A 22,347-nucleotide genomic window follows, 5' to 3' on the forward strand; every position below is an offset into this window, starting at 1 on the left:
TCAGTCAGCCCTAGTCCCATAAGTCATGCAGAGTCAGTCCTAGTCCCATAAGTCATGCAGAGTCAGTCCTAGTCCCATAAGTCATGCAGAGTCAGTCCTAGTCCCATAAGTCATGCAGAGTCAGCCCTAGTCCCATAAGTCATGCAGAGTCAGTCCTAGTCCCATACGCCATGCAGAGTCAGTCCTACAATACGCTAGTCCAGCTAAGACAATGGAGGATAGGGTACATCAGACAAATGTTGTGTCAAATCAAATCACAATCAACTCACAATTATATTAAAGTGCATTTAACAACGTCACAACACACTTAATTTTTTATTTTTTATTTTTATCATAATGTCTAAATATCCCTCCTCCATCTTACCGGAGTCGTTGCATCCGCCCACCTCCACCTGGGCATTGTCGATCCGGAACACCCATCTCCCGGGGTAACCCACATTGGTGGTTCCCTCCACATCCACGACATCATCAGTACGAGACCCCGGGATGTTGAAGTAGCGTTTCCCGTCGCCAGCGTTAAAACCTGCCTAGGAGCAGACACTGAGTTACAGTTTAGAGTGATGCTGAAGAGAGACCACACTGAGTTACAGTTTAGAGTGATGCTGAAGAGAGACCACACTGAGTTACAGTTTAGAGTGATGCTGAAGAGAGACCACACTGAGTTACAGTTTAGAGTGATGCTGAAGAGAGACCACACTGAGTTACAGTTTAGAGTGATGCTGAAGAGAGACCACACTGAGTTACAGTTTAGAGTGATGATGAAGAGACCACCCTTAAAGACATGTCCCGGGTGATGCTGAAGAGACCACCCTTAAAGACATGTCCTGGGTGATGCTGAAGAGAGACCCCCCCCTTAAAGACATGTTCCGGGTGATGCTGAAGAGAGACCACACTTAAAGACATGCTCTGGGTGATGCTGAAGAGGGACCACCCTTAAAGACATGTCCCGGGTGATGCTGAAGAGAGACCACCCTTAAAGACATGTCCCGGGTGATGCTGAAGAGAGACCACACTTAAAGACATGTCCCGGGTGATGCTGAAGAGAGACCTCCCTTAAAAACATGTTCCGGGTGATGCTGAAGAGACCACCCTTAAAGACATTCTCCGGGTGATGCTGAAGAGACCACCATTAAAGACATGCTCTGGGTGATGCTGAAGAGACCACCCTTAAAGACATGCTCCGGGTGATGCTGAAGAGGGACCACCCTTACAGACATGCTCCGGGTGATGCTGAAAAGGGATGACTCTTAAAGACATGCACCGGGTGATGATGAAGAGGGACCACCCTTAAAGTCATGCTCCGGGTGATGCTGAAGAGGGACCACCCTTAAAAACATGTCCCGGGTGATGCTGAAGAGGGACCACCCTTAAAGACATGCTCCGGGTGATGCTGAAGAGAGACCACCCTTAAAGACATGTCCCGGGTGATGCTGAAGAGAGACCACCCTTAAAGACATGTCCCGGGTGATGCTGAAGAGACCACCCTTAAAGACATGCTCCGGGTGATGCTGAAGAGACCACCCTTAAAGACATGCTTCGGGTGATGCTGAAGAGACCACCCTTAAAGACATGCTCTGGGTGATGCTGAAGAGGGACCACCCTTAAAGACCTGCTCCGGGTGATGCTGAAGAGAGACCACCCTTAAAGACATGCTCCGGGTGATGCTGAAGAGACCATCCTTAAAGACATGCTCCGGGTGATGCTGAAGAGGGACCACCCTTAAAGACATGCTCCGGGTGATGATGAAGAGACCACCCTTAAAGACATGCTCCGGGTGATGCTGAAGAGACCACCCTTAAAGACATGCTCCGGGTGATGCTGAAGAGACCACCCTTAAAGACATGCTCCGGGTGATGCTGAAGAGGGACCACCCTTAAAGACCTGCTCCGGGTGATGCTGAAGAGACCACCCTTAAAGACATGCTCCGGGTGATGCTGAAGAGGGACCACACTTAAAGACATGCTCCGGGTGATGCTGAAGAGCGACCACCCTTAAAGACATGTCCCGGGTGATGCTGAAGAGACCACCCTTAAAGACATGCTCCGGGTGATGCTGAAGAGAGACCACCCTTAAAGACATGCTCCGGGTGATGATGAAGAGACCATCCTTAAAGTCATGCTCCGGGTGATGCTGAAGAGACCACCCTTAAAGACATGCTCCGGGTGATGCTGAAGAGGGACCACCCTTAAAGACATGCTCCGGGTGATGCTGAAGAAACCACCCTTAAAGACATGCTCCGGGTCATGCTGAAGAGACCACCCTTAAAGACATGCTTCGGGTGATGCTGAAGAGGGACCACCCTTAAAGACATGCTCCGGGTGATGCTGAAGAGAGACCACCCTTAAAGACATGTCCCGGGTGATGCTGAAGAGACCACCCTTAAAGACATGCTCCGGGTGATGCTGAAGAGGGACCACTCTTAAAGACATGTCCCGGGTGATGCTGAAGAGAGACCACCCTTAAAGACATGCTCCAGGTGATGCTGAAGAGGGAACACCCTAAAAGTCATGCTCCGGGTGATGCTGACGAGGGACCACCCTTAAAGTCATGCTCCGGGTGATGCTGAAGAGGGACCACCCTTAAAGTCATGCTCCGGATGATGCTGAAGAGGGACCACCCTTAAAGTCACGCTCCGGGTGATGATGAAGAGGGACCACCCTTAAAGTAACGCTCCGGGTGATGCTGAAGAGGGACCACCCTTAAAGTCACGCTCCGGGTGATGCTGAAGAGGGACCACCCTTAAAGTCACGCTCCGGGTGATGCTGAAGAGGGACCACCCTTAAAGTCATGCTCCGGGTGATGCTGAAGAGGGACCACCCTTAAAGTCATGCTCCGGGTGATGCTGAAGAGGGACCACCCTTAAAGTCATGCTCCGGGTGATGCTGAAGAGGGACCACCCTTAAAGTCATGCTCCGGGTGATGCTGAAGAGGGACCACCCTTAAAGTCATGCTCCGGTTGATGCTGAAGAGGGACCACCCTTAAAGTCATGCTCCGGGTGATGCTGAAGAGGGACCACCCTTAAAGTCATGCTCCGGGTGATGCTGAAGAGGGACCACCCTTAAAGTCATTCTCCGGGTGATGCTGAAGAGGGACCACCCTTAAAGACATGCTCCGGGTGATGATGAAGAGGGACCACCCTTAAAGTCATGCTCCGGGTGATGCTGAAGAGGGACCACCCTTACAGACATGCTCCGGGTGATGCTGAAAAGGGATGACTCTTAAAGACATGCACCGGGTGATGATGAAGAGGGACCACCCTTAAAGTCATGCTCCGGGTGATGATGAAGAGGGACCACCCTTAAAGACATGCTCCGGGTGATGCTGAAGAGGGACCATCCTTAAAGTCATGCTCCGGGTGATGCTGAAGAGGGACCACCCTTAAAAACATGTCCCGGGTGATGCTGAAGAGGGACCACCCTTAAAGACATGCTCCGGGTGATGCTGAAGAGGGACCACCCTTAAAGACATGTCCCGGGTGATGCTGAAGAGGGACCACCCTTAAAGACATGCTCCGGGTGATGATGAAGAGGGACCACCCTTAAAGACATGCTCCGGGTGATGCTGAAGAGAGACCACCCTTAAAGACATGCTCCGGGTGATGCTGCAGAGAGACCACCCTTAAAGACATGCTCCGGGTGATGCTGAAGAGAGAACACCCTTAAAGACATGTCCCGGGTGATGCTGAAGAGGGACCACCCTTAAAGATATGCTCCGGGTGATGCTGAAGAGGGACCACCCTTAAAGACATGCTCCGGGTGATGCTGAAGAGGGACCACCCTTAAAGACATGCTCCGGGTGATGCTGAAGAGAGACCACCCTTAAAGACATGCTCCGGGTGATGCTGAAGAGAGACCACCCTTAAAGACATGTCCCGGGTGATGCTGAAGAGGGACCACCCTTAAAGACATGCTCCGGGTGATGCTGAAGAGGGACCACCCTTAAAGACATGCTCCGGGTGATGCTGAAGAGGGACCACCCTTAAAGACATGCTCCGGGTGATGCTGAAGAGGGACCACCCTTAAAGACATGCTCCGGGTGATGCTGAAGAGGGACCACCCTTAAAGACATGCTCCGGGTGATGCTGAAGAGGGACCACCCTTAAAGACATGCTCCGGGTGATGCTGAAGAGGGACCACCCTTAAAGACATGCTCCGGGTGATGCTGAAGAGGGACCACCCTTAAAGACATGCTCCGGGTGATGCTGAAGAGAGACCACCCTTAAAGACATGCTCCGGGTGATGCTGAAGAGGGACCACCCTTAAAGACATGCTCCGGGTGATGATGAAGAGACCACCCTTAAAGACATGCTCCGGGTGATGCTGAAGAGACCACCCTTAAAGACATGCTCCGGGTGATGCTGAAGAGACCACCCTTAAAGACATGCTCCGGGTGATGCTGAAGAGGGACCACCCTTAAAGACCTGCTCCGGGTGATGCTGAAGAGACCACCCTTAAAGACATGCTCCGGGTGATGCTGAAGAGGGACCACCCTTAAAGACATGCTCCGGGTGATGCTGAAGAGCGACCACCCTTAAAGACATGTCCCGGGTGATGCTGAAGAGACCACCCTTAAAGACATGCTCCGGGTGATGCTGAAGAGAGACCACCCTTAAAGACATGCTCCGGGTGATGATGAAGAGACCATCCTTAAAGTCATGCTCCGGGTGATGCTGAAGAGACCACCCTTAAAGACATGCTCCGGGTGATGCTGAAGAGGGACCACCCTTAAAGACATGCTCCGGGTGATGCTGAAGAAACCACCCTTAAAGACATGCTCCGGGTCATGCTGAAGAGACCACCCTTAAAGACATGCTTCGGGTGATGCTGAAGAGGGACCACCCTTAAAGACATGCTCCGGGTGATGCTGAAGAGAGACCACCCTTAAAGACATTTCCCGGGTGATGCTGAAGAGACCACCCTTAAAGACATGCTCCGGGTGATGCTGAAGAGGGACCACTCTTAAAGACATGTCCCGGGTGATGCTGAAGAGAGACCACCCTTAAAGACATGCTCCAGGTGATGCTGAAGAGGGAACACCCTAAAAGTCATGCTCCGGGTGATGCTGACGAGGGACCACCCTTAAAGTCATGCTCCGGGTGATGCTGAAGAGGGACCACCCTTAAAGTCATGCTCCGGATGATGCTGAAGAGGGACCACCCTTAAAGTCACGCTCCGGGTGATGATGAAGAGGGACCACCCTTAAAGTCACGCTCCGGGTGATGCTGAAGAGGGACCACCCTTAAAGTCACGCTCCGGGTGATGCTGAAGAGGGACCACCCTTAAAGTCACGCTCCAGGTGATGCTGAAGAGGGACCACCCTTAAAGTCATGCTCCGGGTGATGCTGAAGAGGGACCACCCTTAAAGTCATGCTCCGGGTGATGCTGAAGAGGGACCACCCTTAAAGTCATGCTCCGGGTGATGCTGAAGAGGGACCAACCTAAAAGTCATGCTCCGGGTGATGCTGAAGAGGGACCCCCCTTAAAGTCATGCTCCGGTTGATGCTGAAGAGGGACCACCCTTAAAGTCATGCTCCGGGTGATGCTGAAGAGGGACCACCCTTAAAGTCATGCTCCGGGTGATGCTGAAGAGGGACCACCCTTAAAGTCATGCTCCGGGTGATGCTGAAGAGGGACCACCCTTAAAGACATGCTCCGGGTGATGATGAAGAGGGACCACCCTTAAAGTCATGCTCCGGGTGATGCTGAAGAGGGACCACCCTTACAGACATGCTCCGGGTGATGCTGAAAAGGGATGACTCTTAAAGACATGCACCGGGTGATGATGAAGAGGGACCACCCTAAAGTCATGCTCCGGGTGATGATGAAGAGGGACCACCCTTAAAGACATGCTCCGGGTGATGCTGAAGAGGGACCATCCTTAAAGTCATGCTCCGGGTGATGCTGAAGAGGGACCACCCTTAAAAACATGTCCCGGGTGATGCTGAAGAGGGACCACCCTTAAAGACATGCTCCGGGTGATGCTGAAGAGGGACCACCCTTAAAGACATGTCCCGGGTGATGATGAAGAGGGACCACCCTTAAAGACATGCTCCGGGTGATGATGAAGAGGGACCACCCTTAAAGACATGCTCCGGGTGATGCTGAAGAGAGACCACCCTTAAAGACATGCTCCGGGTGATGCTGCAGAGAGACCACCCTTAAAGACATGCTCCGGGTGATGCTGAAGAGAGAACACCCTTAAAGACATGTCCCGGGTGATGCTGAAGAGGGACCACCCTTAAAGATATGCTCCGGGTGATGCTGAAGAGGGACCACCCTTAAAGACATGCTCCGGGTGATGCTGAAGAGGGACCACCCTTAAAGACATGCTCCGGGTGATGCTGAAGAGAGACCACCCTTAAAGACATGCTCCGGGTGATGCTGAAGAGAGACCACCCTTAAAGACATGTCCCGGGTGATGCTGAAGAGGGACCACCCTTAAAGACATGCTCCGGGTGATGCTGAAGAGGGACCACCCTTAAAGACATGCTCCGGGTGATGCTGAAGAGGGACCACCCTTAAAGACATGCTCCGGGTGATGCTGAAGAGGGACCACCCTTAAAGACATGCTCCGGGTGATGCTGAAGAGGGACCACCCTTAAAGACATGCTCCGGGTGATGCTGAAGAGGGACCACCCTTAAAGACATGCTCCGGGTGATGCTGAAGAGGGACCACCCTTAAAGACATGCTCCGGGTGATGCTGAAGAGGGACCACCCTTAAAGACATGCTCCGGGTGATGCTGAAGAGGGACCACCCTTAAAGACATGCTCCGGGTGATGCTGAAGAGGGACCACCCTTAAAGACATGCTCCGGGTGATGCTGAAGAGGGACCACCCTTAAAGACATGCTCCGGGTGATGCTGAAGAGAGACCACCCTTAAAGACATGTCCCGGGTGATGCTGAAGAGGGACCACCCTTAAAGACATGCTCCGGGTGATGCTGAAGAGGGACCAACCTTAAAGACATGCTCCGGGTGATGCTGAAGAGAGACCACCCTTAAAGACATGCTCCGGGTGATGCTGAAGAGAGACCACCCTTAAAGACATGTCCCGGGTGATGCTGAAGAGGGACCACCCTTAAAGACATGCTCCGGGTGATGCTGAAGAGGGACCACCCTTAAAGACATGCTCCGGGTGATGCTGAAGAGGGACCACCCTTAAAGACATGCTCCGGGTGATGCTGAAGAGGGACCACCCTTAAAGACATGCTCCGGGTGATGCTGAAGAGGGACCACCCTTAAAGACATGCTCCGGGTGATGCTGAAGAGGGACCACCCTTAAAGACATGCTCCGGGTGATGCTGAAGAGGGACCACCCTTAAAGACATGCTCCGGGTGATGCTGAAGAGGGACCACCCTTAAAGACATGCTCCGGGTGATGCTGAAGAGGGACCACCGTTAAAGACATGCTCCGGGTGATGCTGAAGAGGGACCACCCTTAAAGACATGCTCCGGGTGATGCTGAAGAGGGACCACCCTTAAAGACATGCTCCGGGTGATGCTGAAGAGGGACCACCCTTAAAGACATGCTCCGGGTGATGCTGAAGAGGGACCACCCTTAAAGACATGCTCCGGGTGATGCTGAAGAGGGACCACCCTTAAAGACATGTCCCGGGTGATGCTGAAGAGAGACCACCCTTAAAGACATGCTCCGGGTGATGCTGAAGAGGGACCACCCTTAAAGTCATGCTCCGGGTGATGCTGAAGAGGGACCACCCTTAAAGTCATGCTCCGGGTGATGCTGAAGAGGGACCACCCTTAAAGTCATGCTCCGGGTGATGCTGAAGAGGGACCACCCTTAAAGTCATGCTCCGGGTGATGATGAAGAGGGACCACCCTTAAAGACATGCTCCGGGTGATGATGAAGAGGGACCACCCTTAAAGACATGCTCCGGGTGATGATGAAGAGGGACCACCCTTAAAGACATGCTCCGGGTGATGATGAAGAGGGACCACCCTTAAAGTCATGCTCCGGGTGATGCTGAAGAGGGACCACCCTTAAAGTCATGCTCCGGGTGATGATGAAGAGGGACCACCCTTAAAGTCATGCTCCGGGTGATGATGAAGAGGGACCACCCTTAAAGACATGCTCCGGGTGATGCTGAAGAGGGACCACCCTTAAAGACATGCTCTCTTCAGAATCATTTGGCGACTATTTCTATTTTTCAACCTCCCGCTTTGGGCTGGATGTGTCCATGTGTAGTTTATATATGCATCATCTAGAAGCAGAATTACAGTATTACCTTAATTAGCCATGACATCCCTAGTTTGAAAGCAATTGTTTTTCTGGAAGCTGTGCGATTCTCCCAACATTTTCTCTAAAAAAAATTCCCTAGCAACTCCAGGTCAGCCCCCTAGCTGACCTTGAGAGAGAGAGAAAGCGAGAGAGAGAGAGCGAGAGAGAGAGAGAGAGAGAGAGAGAGAGAGAGAGAGAGAGAGAGAGAGATGGGGCAAGAGAGAGAGAAAGATGGGGACAGAGAGATAAAGATAGAGAGCGAGAGATGGGGAGAGAGAGAAAGAGATGAGAGAGAGAGAGAAAGAGATGAGAGAGAGAGAGAGAGAGAGAGAGAGAGAGAGAGATGGGAGAGAGAGAGAGAGAGAGGAGAGAGAGAGAGATGGAGGAGAGAGAGAGAGCGAGAGAGAGAGAGAGAGAGAGAGAGAGAGAGAGAGAGGGTATGTTACCTAGTAGGCAATTTTCGAGGGACGCTTTTGGCTTCTGAGCGCTACTTTCAGAACTGCTGGCATAAAAAATATATACGAAAGTACTGGAGAATCTCTTTAATCTGTGTCCCTAGGGCCCGTAAGGCTCTGTTCAAAAGTAGTGCACTTTATAGGGAACATAGGGCGCCATTAGGGTCACGACCTTAGAACAAGTGGGATACTTAATCTAAATCGCCTTATAGGTCTATGAGCTGTCTGAATACACTTCTAATTACACACTACTAAACACACCTCGCTGAAAACTCCCACCGAAGAGCAAAAGGAAAGCCTGTATGAGGGTCCCAAAGGAAGCTTACAGTAAGATCTCAATGACCAGCCATGTTGTCTGAGAATTTTAATTCAACCTGAAATCGCAATCTCAAATTTCCAAGTCCCCTAACCCTAAGAGGCTCAAATCCGGCGGGTGAAGCATTCTATTGTTTGTTTCCTCATGAGACTGCTATACACTGAGTAAACTAAACAGTAGGAACACCCCCCCCCCCCCCTTTTCCCCCTCAAAACAGCCTCAATTCGTTGGTGTGGACTCTACAAGGTGTCGAAAGCGTTCCACAGGGAGACTGGCCCATGTTGACTCAAATTGGCTGGATGTCCTTTTGGTGGTGGACCACTCTTGATACACATGGGAAACTTTTGGAGTGTGGGGGAAAAACCCCAGCAGCGTTGCAGTTCTTGACACAAACCGATGCACCTGGTACCTACTACCACACCCCGTTCAAAGGCACTTACATTTTTTGTCTTGCCCATTCACCCTCAAACACAATCCATGTCTCAATTGTCAATTGTCTCAAAAATCCTTCTTTAACCCCGTCTTCCTCCCCTTCATCTACACAAGTAACATCAATAAGAGATCATAGCTTTCACCTGGATTCCCCTGGTCAGTCACATAACTATTCACACCACTGAGTCAATACATGTTAGAATCGCCTTTGGTAGAGATTACAGCTGAGTCTTTCTGGGTAAGTCTCTAAGAGCTTTACACACCTGGACTGTACAATATTTGCACATCATTTTTTGTATTTATTCTTCAAGCTGTCAAATTGGTTGTTGATCATTGCTTGACAACCATTTTCAAGTCTTGCCATAGATTTTCAAGCAGATTCAAGTTTTAAAACATCCCCACAGCATGATGCTGCCACCACCACACATCACCATAGGGATGGTGCCAGGTTTCCTCCAGACGTGACGCTTGGCATTCAGGCCAAAGAGTTCAATCTTGGTTTCATCCGATCAGAGAATCTTGTTTCTCATGGTCTGAGTGTCTTTAGGTGCCTTTTGGCAAATTCCAAGTGGGCCGTCATGTGCCTTTTACTGAGGAGTGGCTTCCGTCTGGTCACTCTACCATAAAGGCCTGATTGGTGGAGTGCTGCAGAGATGGTTGTCCTTCTGGAAGGTTCTCCCATCTCCACAGAGGAACTCTGGAGCTCCGTCATAGTGACCGTTGGGTTCTTGGTCATCTCCCTGACCAAGGCCCTTCTCCCCTGATTGCTCAGTTTGGCCGGGCGGCCGGCCTCTAGGAAGAGTCTTGGTGGTTCCAAACTTCTTCCATTTCAGAATGATGGAGGCCACTGTTCTTGGGGACCTTCAATGCTGCAGACATTTTTTGATACCCTTCACCAGATCTGTGCTTCGACACGATCCTGTCTCGGAGCTCTACAGACCTTCAACCTCATGGCTTGGTTTTTGCTCTGACATGCACTGTCAACTGTGGGACCTTATATAGACAGGTGTGTGCCTTTCCAAATCATGTCCAATGAATTGAATTTACCACAGGTGGACTCCAATCAAGTTGTAGAAACATCTCAAGGATGATCAATGGAAACAGGACGCACTTGAGCTAAATTTCGAGTCTCATAGCAAAGGGTCTGAATACTTATGTAAATAAGGTATTTCTGTTTTTTATTCTTAATATATTTGCAAACATTTAAAAAAAAAATGTTTTCACTTTGCCATTATGGGGTATTTTGTGTAGATCGATGAGGGTTTTAGAATGAGTTGAGAATGTTACGAAAAAACATTTGGAAAAAGTCAAGGGGTCTGAAAACTTTCCAAATGTATATATAGATAACTGAGTATACAAAACATTAAGAACACCTGCTTTCCAAATGTATATATAGATAAGACATAAACACTGAGTATACAAAACATTAAGAACACCTGCTTTCCAAATGTATGTATAGATAAGACATAAACACTGAGTATACAAAACATTAAGAACACCTGCTTTCCAAATGTATGTATAGATAAGACATAAACACTGAGTATACAAAACATTAAGAACACCTGCTTCCCAAATGTATATATAGATAACTGAGTATACAAAACATTAAGAACACCTGCTTCCCAAATGTATATATAGATAACTGAGTATACAAAACATTAAGAACACCTGCTTTCCAAATGTATATATAGATAAGACATAAACACTGAGTATACAAGACATTAAGAACACCTGCTCTTTCCATGACATAGACTGACCAGATTAATCACATTTTATTGTTCACATACACATATTTTGCAGATGTTATTGCGGGTGGAGCGAAATGCTTGAATCCAGGTGAATACTATTGATGTTACTTGTTAAATCCACTTCAATCAGTGTAGATGAAGGGGGAGGAGACGGGTTAAAGAAGGATTTTTAAGCCTTCAGACAATTGAGACATGGATTGTGTATGTGTGCCATTCAGAGGGTGAAAGGGCACGACAAAATATTTAAGTGCCTTTGAACAGGGGCATGGTAGTAGGTTGACAGGCGCACCGGTTTGTGTCAAGAACTGCAACGCTGCTGTGTTTTTCACACTCAATAGTTTCCTTTGTGTATCAAGAATGTTCCACCACTCAAAGGACATCCAGCCAACTTGACACAACTGTAGGAAGCATTGGAGTCAAATTGGGCCAGCATCCCTGTGGGAACACTTTCAACACCTTGTAGAGTCCATGCCCGAATAATTTAGGCTGTTCTGAGGACAAAACAGGGAAGGTAGCTATGGTTTATGACGATATTTATGATGGTTTGTGAGGACATCTCTGTGATCCCACCTATAAACGGTTTGTGAGGACCTCTCTGTGATCCTACCTATAAACGGTTTGTGAGGACCTCTCTGTGACCCTACCTATAAACGGTTTGTGAGGACATCTCCGTGATCCTACCTATAAATGGTTTGTGAGGACCTCTCTGTGATCCTACCTATAAACGGTTTGTGAGGACCTCTCTGTGACCCTACCTATAAACGGTTTGTGAGGACATCTCCGTGATCCTACCTATAAACGGTTTGTGAGGACATCTCCGTGACCCTACCTATAAACGGTTTGTGAGGACATCTCCGTGATCCTACCTATAAACGGTTTGTGAGGACCTCTCTGTGATCCTACCTATAAACGGTTTGTGAGGACATCTCCGTGACCCTGCCTATAAACGGTGTGTGAGGACATCTCTGTGATCCCACCTATAAACGGTTTGTGAGGACCTCTCTGTGATCCTACCTATAAACGGTTTGTGAGGACATCTCTGTGATCCTACCTATAAACGGTTTGTGAGGACATCTCTGTGATCCTACCTATAAACGGTTTGTGAGGACATCTCTGTGATCCTACCTATAAACGGTTTGTGAGGACATCTCTGTGATCCTACCTATAAACGGTTTGTGAGGACATCTCTGTGATCCTACCTATAAACGGTTTGTGAGGACATCTCTGTGACCCTACCTATAAACGGTTTGTGAGGACATCTCTGTGATCCTACCTATAAACGGTTTGTGAGGACATCTCCGTGAACCTACCTATAAACGGTTTGTGAGGACATCTCTGTGATCCTACCTATAAACGGTTTGTGAGGACATCTCTGTGACCCTACCTATAAACGGTTTGTGAGGACATCTCTGTGATCCTACCTATAACCATGGTTTGTGAGGACATCTCCGTGACCCTACCTATAAACGGTTTGTGAGGACATCTCTGTGACCCTACCTATAAACGGTTTGTGAGGACATCTCCGTGATCCCACCTATAAACGGTTTGTGAGGACATCTCCGTGATCCCACCTATAAACGGTTTGTGAGGACATCTCCGTGATCCCACCTATAAACGGTTTGTGAGGACATCTCCGTGATCCCACCTATAAACGGTTTGTGAGGACATCTCCGTGATCCCACCTATAAACGGTTTGTGAGGACATCTCCGTGATCCTACCTATAAACGGTTTGTGAGGACATCTCCGTGATTCCACCTATAAACGGTTTGTGAGGACATCTCGGTGATCCCACCTATAAACGGTTTGTGAGGACATCTCCGTGACCCTACCTATAAACGGTTTGTGAGGACATCTCCGTGATCCCACCTATAAACGGTTTGTAAGGACATCTCTGTGATCCTACCTATAAACGGTTTGTGAGGACATCTCCGTGACCCTACCTATAAACGGTTTGTGAGGACATCTCTGTGACCCTACCTATATACGGTTTGTGAGGACATCTCTGTGATCCTACCTATAAACGGTTTGTGAGGACATCTCCGTGACCCTACCTATAAACGGTTTGTGAGGACATCTCCGTGATCCTACCTATAAACGGTTTGTGAGGACATCTCCGTGATCCTACCTATAAACGGTTTGTGAGGACATCTCCGTGACCCTACCTATAAACGGTTTGTGAGGACATCTCTGTGATCCCACCTATAAACGGTTTGTGAGGACATCGCCGTGATCCTACCTATAAACGGTTTGTGAGGACATCTCCGTGACCCTACCTATAAACGGTTTGTGAGGACATCTCCGTGACCCTACCTATAAACGGTTTGTGAGGACATCTCCGTGATCTTACCTACAAACATGGTTTGTGAGGACATCTCCGTGATCTTACCTAGAAACACGGTTTGTGAGGACCTCTCTGTGACCCTACCTGTGCAGCGATGCCTCCTAGCCCTGCCAGGTCTCCTCCACTGCTGGCGTGCATGCCTGTGGTCCAGGTGATCTCATGATACTGGAAGATGGTGAAGGATACCTCTCCGTTGGTGATCAGTATGACTTGGAACGTATTCACCTGCAGAGAACAGTAGTCAACAGTGTAGAGTACACATTTTCATTGATTGATTGATTGATATATGTATTTTAATTGGTTTAGAATCCTAACCGGTGTGATGTCACTTCCTCCAAAGAAGGTGACTTTGTGCCACGTTGAGATGAGGATCCACGTCGCACTGAACTCTGGGAACTCAGAGAAGTGTCTTCTGACGTCAGCCGTGGCCCTCAGGAGGACAGACGGGTCTTTACTCTCCCGGTAGAAGACCTGCCCCGCCCGCCTGTTGTCCACGTCAGCCCAGAACGGCGCCACAACCCTCCGGTCTCCGGCGATGGGAAACGATACAGGTGTGAATTGAGACACCTCTCTGAGGAACGAGACCAGGCCGTTGTTGTTTACCTGTTGGGGAGGAGAGGAAGAGAGAAGAAGGTAAGGTTAGCATTGTTTCAAAATGGGTGAACATGGCCGCACACAGGGAGTACCAGGTAATAACATGGTTATATACAGGAAGTACCAGGTAATAATATGGCTATATACACAGAGTACCAGGTAAAAACATGGCTATATACAGGAAGTACCAGGTAATAACATGGCTATATACAGGAAGTACCAGGTAATAACATGGCTATATACAGGAAGTACCAGGTAATAACATGGCTATATACAGGGAGTACCAGGTACTAACATGGCTATATACAGGAAGTACCAGGTAATAACATGGCTATATACAGGGAGTACCAGGTAATAACATGGCTATATACAGGGAGTACCAGGTAATAACATGGCTATATACAGGAAGTACCAGGTAATAACATGGCTATATACAGGAAGTACCAGGTAATAACATGGTTATATACACAGAGTACAAGGTAATAACATGGCTATATACAGGAAGTACCAGGTAATAACATGGTTATATACAGGGAGTACCAGGTAATAACATGGCTATATACAGGAAGTACCAGGTAATAACATGGCTATATACAGGAAGTACCAGGTAATAACATGGCTATATACAGGACATACCAGGTAATAACATGGCTATACACAGGAAGTACTAGGTAATAACATGGCTATAAACAGGAAGTACCAGGTAATAACATGGCTATATACAGGAAGTACCAGGTAATAACATGGCTATATACAGGAAGTATCAGGTAATAACATGGCTATATACAGGAAGTACCAGGTAATGACATGGTTATATACAGGAAGTACTAGGTAATAACATGGCTATAAACAGGAAGTACCAGGTAATAACATGGCTATATAAACAGGAAGTACCAGGTAATAACATGGCTATAAACAGGAAGTACCAGGTAATAACATGTATTATTGTAATGTATAAAGTAAAATTAATGTATATGTAGCAAAAAAGCAGTAAAAAAAAACGAAGAGAAGGGGTTAAAAAAACATAATAAATGGAAAAATAAAATGAAATATATATAAAAAGCTCTTTACCTGACTCACTTTTCAAAGAAATGCACATTTTGTGGTCTTGTCGGAAGCAATCACTCTCACATTTCTGTCTAGAAATAACTGGGCTAATAACTCACTAACTAGCAAAGAACAAAAGTGAACATTTTGATCTCAAAACAAGTACATCTACTCAGGACCACTCATGCTGTAAACACAGTCCAGTTCAAAGTCAATGGCACAGATCCATATATGGCAATGGTCTATTTGCATATAGGCCTACTACAGCTGTGATAGGTTATTGTGCACCGGTCTGCGTAGAGAATGGGTTGTGCCTGTCAATGCAATAGAATCCTACTCTGATGCACTCTGCCTACAACAAAATCTGTTGCATAGTTAGTTTAGCATACGAAGTCTTGCAGAGTTAGTTTTTGTTGCTGTGAAAGTGGCTAATATTGCGTCGAGTCGATCACGAGTCCCCATGATAAAGGGAAACGTTGATAGTGTTAACTAACGGGGGAAACTCTAGAGTGAAGTTGAGTGAACTTCGGTGCGCCATAACGAGCTTAGAGGGAACATTGGTAGACTCTTTGAGCAGATGTACTGTATCCACTTCCTCATGTTTGGAACAGACAGTGTCTTTGTTCATTCAGATGGCATGGCAGGCAGCAGCTGAGAAAACCAGGTTATGACCCCCCCCCCCCCCCCCCACCCCACCGCACACACACACCTGCCCGAAGTCATGACGCACACACACACACACACGCACACACACACACACACACACACACACACAGAGGTCTGGGTCTGGTCTTACAGTGAGTGACCTGCCAAGGATTTGATACAAATGTTGTGTTCGAGACCACCTAAAGTTCAAGACCCAGCCTGGGGGGAGGGGGGGGGCACAGAGTCAAGACAGAGACCAGCAAAATGAGTCCAATTAAAGACTATGATTGTAATTTTTTTTAAATCACCACCGTAATATGTTGTCCAGTATTTATAAGGATTGGCTCCTTTTTTCAATTTTCTCTGAAAATAACATACCCAAATCTAACTGCCTGTAGCTCAGGCCATGAAGCAAGGATATGCATATTCTTGATACCATTTGAAAAAAAACACTGAGGTTTGAGGAAAGGAATGTAGGAGAATATAAAAATTAGATCTGGTAAAAGATAATTCAAAGACAAACAACAACCGTTTTTTTGTATTATTTTTGTACCATCAGAGAAAGGCCATAATGTATTATTCCAGCACAGGTGCCATATAGATTTTGACCACTAGATGGCATCAGTGTATGTGCAAAGTTTGTTCAAAACTGTGCACTCTCCTCAAACAATAGAATGATATTTCTTTTACTTTATTAATATCTACTGTCAATTGGAAAGTGCAGTTAGATTAACAATAATTTAAGCTTTCTGCCAATATCAGATATGTCTATGTCCTGGAAAATCTTCTTCTTACGTTTTCTTCTTATTTACAACCTCAAGCTAATCAAATTAGCCTACATTAGCTCAACCGTCCTTCAGGGGAACCCACCAATCCTGAAGAAGTGTGTTATATGTGTTATGTTATTATTTTCAATTATGTTCTGATTTAATCTGATTTAATCACTTACATTTTTGTTTGAAAGGAAAGGGTTAAAACGCTGAAGAGAAAAAAAACGATTCAATCACAATTTTTCTTTGCTAGCTAAGTCAGCCATTGGCTGGGCCATTAGAAGCATCTGCCTTCTTGAAGACCAACAATAACGAGCAGTAGTTTTCCCACGGTCTAGCTATCTAGACATCAACAAGATAAACAACTAATTCTAGCCAGAACAAGATGAGCTAGAATATTAGATAAACCCTCTCAAACTTTTGTTAGTTTTTACTTTTTGCTAGTTGGCCGTCAAAATTGCACTGATAAACGATGGGGAATTAGTAGCCTCCTCGCCCTTCTGCAACTTGCCTGCCAACGCATGCTTGTCCCAAACAAGCTCTTAAGGTAACTGGCTAAAGATGACTAGCTCGCTAGCTAGCTACAAATGAGAGAACACCTCACTCTGACCAAGAAATGTATCGTGAATTATCCGGTGTCCTATGTGAATTTAAGTATCCTCTCTCTAATTCTCTCTCTCTCTCTCTCTAATTCTCTCTCTCTCTCTCTCTCTCTCTCTCTCTCTCTCTCTCTCCCTACCTCCCTCCCTCTCCCTCTTTCTCTCTCCCTCTCCCTCTCCATGCCTCAGGACTATCTGGCCTGATGACTCCTTGCTGTCCCCAGTCCACCTGGCCGTGCTGCTGCTCCAGTTTCAACTGTTCTGCCTGCGGCCATGGAACCCTGACCTGTTCACCGGATGTGCTACCTGTCCCAGACCTGCTGTTTTCAACTCTCTAGAGACATCAGGAGCGGTAGAGATACTCTGAATGATCGGCTATGAAAAGCCAACTGACATTTACTCCTGAGGTGCTGACCTGTTGCACCCTCTACAACCACTGTGATTATTATTATTTGACCCTGCTGGTCATCTATGAACATTTGAACATCTTGGCCATGTTCTGTTATAATCTCCACCCGGCACAGCCAGAAGAGGACTGGCCACCCCTCATAGCCTGGTTCCTCTCTAGGTTTCTTCCTAGGTTTTGGCCTTTCTAGGAAGTTTTTCCTAGACACCGTGCTTCTACATCTGCATTGCTTGCTGTTTGGGGTTTTAGGCTGGGTTTCTGTACAGCACTTTGAGATATCAGCTGATGTAAAAAGGGCTATTTAAATAACATTTGATTGAATTATATTAATCATGCATTGAACTGCACTCCTCTGTTCTGCCAACAATGCCTTACTGTACATTTACTGGTTTCTGTAATAGTTGTCAGTTGTCAGTTGAGAGCTGCTCCATACCAGAACCAGTTGAGAGCTGCGCCATACCAGAACCAGTTGAGAGCTGCGCCATACCAGAACCAGTTGAGAGCTGCGCCATACCAGAACCAGTTGAGAGCTGCGCCATACCAGAACCAGTTGAGAGCTGCGCCATACCAGAACCAGTTGAGAGCTGCGCCATACCAGAACCAGTTGAGAGCTGCTCCATACCAGAACCAGTTGAGAGCTGCTCCATACCAGAACCAGTTGACAGCTGCGCCATACCAGAACCAGTTGAGAGCTGCTCCATACCAGAACCAGTTGAGAGCTGCGCCATACCAGAACCAGTTGAGAGCTGCGCCATACCAGAACCAGTTGAGAGCTGCTCCATACCAGAACCAGTTGAGAGCTGCTCCATACCAGAACCAGTTGAGAGCTGAACACTCTGGCTGCCTGCAGATGAAATTCCACTGAATCTAGACTGTGTGTGTGGCGCGCATGTAAATATAAACTCAGCAAAAAAAGAAACGTCCCATTTTCAGGACCCTGTCTTTCAAAGATAATTCGTAAAAATCCAAATACCTTCACAGATCTTCATTGTAAAGGGTTTAAACACTGTTTCCCATGCTTGTTCAATGAGCCATAAACAATTAATGAACATGCACCTGTGGAACGGTCGTTAAGACAATAACAGCTTACAGACGGTAGGCAATTAAGGTCACAGTTATGAAAACTTAGGACACTAAAGAGGCTGTTCTACTGACTCTGAAAAACACCAAAAGAAAGATGCCCGGGGACCCTGCTCATCTGCGAGAACGTGTCTTAGGCATGCTGCAAGGAGGAATGAGGACTGCAGATGTGAACAGGGCAATAAATTGCAATGTCCGTACTGTGAGACACCTAAGACAGCGCTACAGGGAGACAGGACGGACAGCTGATCATCCTCGCAGTGGCAGACCACGTGTAACAACACATACACAGGATCGGTACATCCGAACATCACACCTGCGGGACAGGTACAGGATGGCAACAACAACTGCCCGAGTTGCACCAGGAACGCACAATCCCTCCATCAGTGCTCAGACTGTCTGCAATAGGCTGAGAGAGGCTGGACTGAGGGCTTGTAGGCCTGTTGCAGGACCATGAGTAAACAGTCTACCAGGACCATGAGTAAACAGTCTACCAGGACCATGAGTAAACAGTCTACCAAGACCATGAGTAAACAGTCTACCAGGACCATGAGTAAACAGTCTACCAGGACCATGAGTAAACAGTCTACCAGGACCATGAGTAAACAGTCTACAAAGACCATGAGTAAACAGTCTACCAGGACCATGAGTAAACAGTCTACCAGGACCATGAGTAAACAGTCTACCAGGACCATGAGTAAACAGCCTACCAGGACCATGAGTAAACAGTCTACCAGGACCATGAGTAAACAGTCTACAAGGACCATGAGTAAACAATCTACCAGGACCATGAGTAAACAGTCTACCAGGACCACGAGTAAATAGTCTACCAGGACCATGAGTAAACAGTCCACCAGGACCATGAGTAAACAGTCTACCAGGACCATGAGTAAACAGCCTACCAGGACCATGAGCAAACAGTCTACCAGGACCATGAGTAAACAGGTAAACAGTCTACCAAGACCATGAGTAAACAGTCTACCAGGACCATGAGTAAACAGCCTACCAGGACCATGAGTAAACAGTCTACCAGGACCATGAGTAAACAGTCTACCAGGACCATGAGTAAACAGTCTACCAGGACCATGAATAAACAGTCTACCAGGACCACGAGTAAACAGTCTACCAGGACCACGAGTAAACAGTCTACCAGGACCATGAGTAAACAGCCTACCAAGACCATGAGTAAACAGTCTACCAGGACCATGAGTAAACAGCCTACCAGGACCATGAGTAAACAGCCTACCAGGACCATGAGTAAACAGTCCACCAGGACCATGAGTAAACAGTCTACCAGGACCATGAGTAAACAGTCTACCAGGACCATGAGTAAACAGTCTACCAGGACCATGAGTAAACAGTCTACAAAGACCATGAGTAAACAGTCTACCAGGACCATGAGTAAACAGTCTACCAGGACCATGAGTAAACAGTCTACCAGGACCATGAGTAAACAGCCTACCAGGACCATGAGTAAACAGTCTACCAGGACCATGAGTAAACAGTCTACAAGGACCATGAGTAAACAATCTACCAGGACCATGAGTAAACAGTCTACAAGGACCACGAGTAAATAGTCTACCAGGACCATGAGTAAACAGTCCACCAGGACCATGAGTAAACAGTCTACCAGGACCATGAGTAAACAGCCTACCAGGACCATGAGCAAACAGTCTACCAGGACCATGAGTAAACAGGTAAACAGTCTACCAAGACCATGAGTAAACAGTCTACCAGGACCATGAGTAAACAGTCTACCAGGACCATGAGTAAACAGCCTACCAGGACCATGAGTAAACAGTCTACCAGGACCATGAGTAAACAGTCTACCAGGACCATGAGTAAACAGTCTACCAGGACCATGAGTAAACAGCCTACCAGGACCATGAGTAAACAGTCTACCAGGACCATGAGTAAACAGTCTACCAGGACCATGAGTAAACAGTCTACCAGGACCATGAGTAAACAGTCTACCAGGACCACGAGTAAACAGTCTACCAGGACCATGAGTAAACAGTCTACCAGGACCATGAGTAAACAGTCTACCAGGACCATGAATAAACAGTCTACCAGGACCACGAGTAAACAGTCTACCAGGACCACGAGTAAACAGTCTACCAGGACCATGAGTAAACAGCCTACCAAGACCATGAGTAAACAGTCTACCAGGACCATGAGTAAACAGTCTACCAGGACCATGAGTAAACAGCCTACCAGGACCATGAGTAAACAGTCTACCAGGACCATGAGTAAACAGTCTACCAGGACCATGAGTAAACAGTCTACCAGGACCATGAGTAAACAGTCTACCAGGACCATGAGTAAACAGTCTACCAGGACCATGAGTAAACAGTCTACCAGGACCATGAGTAAACAGTCTACCAGGACCATGAGTAAACAGCCTACCAGGACCATGAGTAAACAGTCTACCAGGACCATGAGTAAACAGTCTACCAGGACCATGAGTAAACAGTCTACCAGGACCATGAGTAAACAGCCTACCAGGACCATGAGTAAACAGTCTACCAGGACCATGAGTAAACAGTCTACCAGGACCATGAGTAAACAGTCTACCAGGACCATGAGTAAACAGTCTACCAGGACCATGAGTAAACAGTCTACCAGGACCATGAGTAAACAGTCTACCAAGACCATGAGCAAACAGTCTACCAAGACCATGAGTAAACAGTCTACCAGGACCATGAGTAAACAGTCTACCAGGACCATGAGTAAACAGTCTACCAGGACCATGAGTAAACAGTCTGCCAGGACCATGAGTAAACAGTCTACCAGGACCATGAGTAAACAGTCTACCAAGACCATGAGCAAACAGTCTACCAAGACCATGAGTAAACAGTCTACCAGGACCATGAGTAAACAGTCTACCAGGACCATGAGTAAACAGTCTACCAGGACCATGAGTAAACAGTCTACCAGGACCATGAGTAAACAGTCTACCAGGACCATGAGTAAACAGTCTACCAGGACCACGAGTAAACAGTCTACCAGGACCATGAGTAAACAGTCTACCAGGACCATGAGTAAACAGCCTACCAGGACCATGAGTAAACCACCAGTTGTGTTTTTAGACTGCAGAGAGAGAGAGGGTGTTGAAAGGCTTTCTGGCCTGCAGGACCAAGCCAGCATCCTGTACCCTATTCCCTATATAGTGCACTACTTTTGGCATGAGCCTATCGGGATGCAGATTCAGAAGAAAAAAAAGCTTCCATCTGAAAGAGCTTCATTCATAACCCAGACCCCGGTTCTACTTACCATACGCAGGTGCAGAGTGGGCTGAGCGAACAGAGCTTCACACTCTCTTTCTCTCTCCCTCCATGTCACCTATCCTGTTTTTTGGGCTAATAGCCTGAGAGCCCTGTAACAAATGGCACCCTATTTCCTGTTTTTACAGTGTACGACTTTTAACCAGGGTCCCTCAAGGGTCAGTCAGTGATTGAAGCAGCATCACAGCGCTCCAAAAGATGTAGAGCAGTGTGGAGCCATAGGGCCCACTGGTCAACAGTAGTGCACTATATAGGGAATAGGGTGCCATTGGCCCACTGGTCAACAGTAGTGCACTATATAGGGAATAGGGTGCCATAGGCCCACTGGTCAACAGTAGTGCACTATAAAGGGAATAAGGGTGCCATTTGGGTTTCAGCCGTGTGTGATCTCTG

General features: G+C 47.4%; 1 protein-coding gene across 1 annotated transcript in view; it reads right to left on the bottom strand.

Moving 5' to 3' along the window:
* The window catches only part of LOC139416268 (sushi, nidogen and EGF-like domain-containing protein 1), a 108,727-nt gene that overhangs the window by 67,182 nt on the left and 19,198 nt on the right, over nucleotides 1-22,347 (bottom strand). Inside the window, exons 2-4 of the mRNA XM_071164769.1 lie at nucleotides 13,845-14,132; nucleotides 13,614-13,754; nucleotides 365-527 (exon numbers count right to left, since the gene is read on the bottom strand). Coding sequence (XP_071020870.1) covers nucleotides 365-527; nucleotides 13,614-13,754; nucleotides 13,845-14,132 — 592 coding nt within the window. The remainder of the gene's footprint in view (nucleotides 1-364; nucleotides 528-13,613; nucleotides 13,755-13,844; nucleotides 14,133-22,347) is intronic.

Source organism: Oncorhynchus clarkii, chromosome 1 (genome assembly GCF_045791955.1).
Source record: "Oncorhynchus clarkii lewisi isolate Uvic-CL-2024 chromosome 1, UVic_Ocla_1.0, whole genome shotgun sequence".
NCBI lineage: Eukaryota > Metazoa > Chordata > Actinopteri > Salmoniformes > Salmonidae > Oncorhynchus > Oncorhynchus clarkii.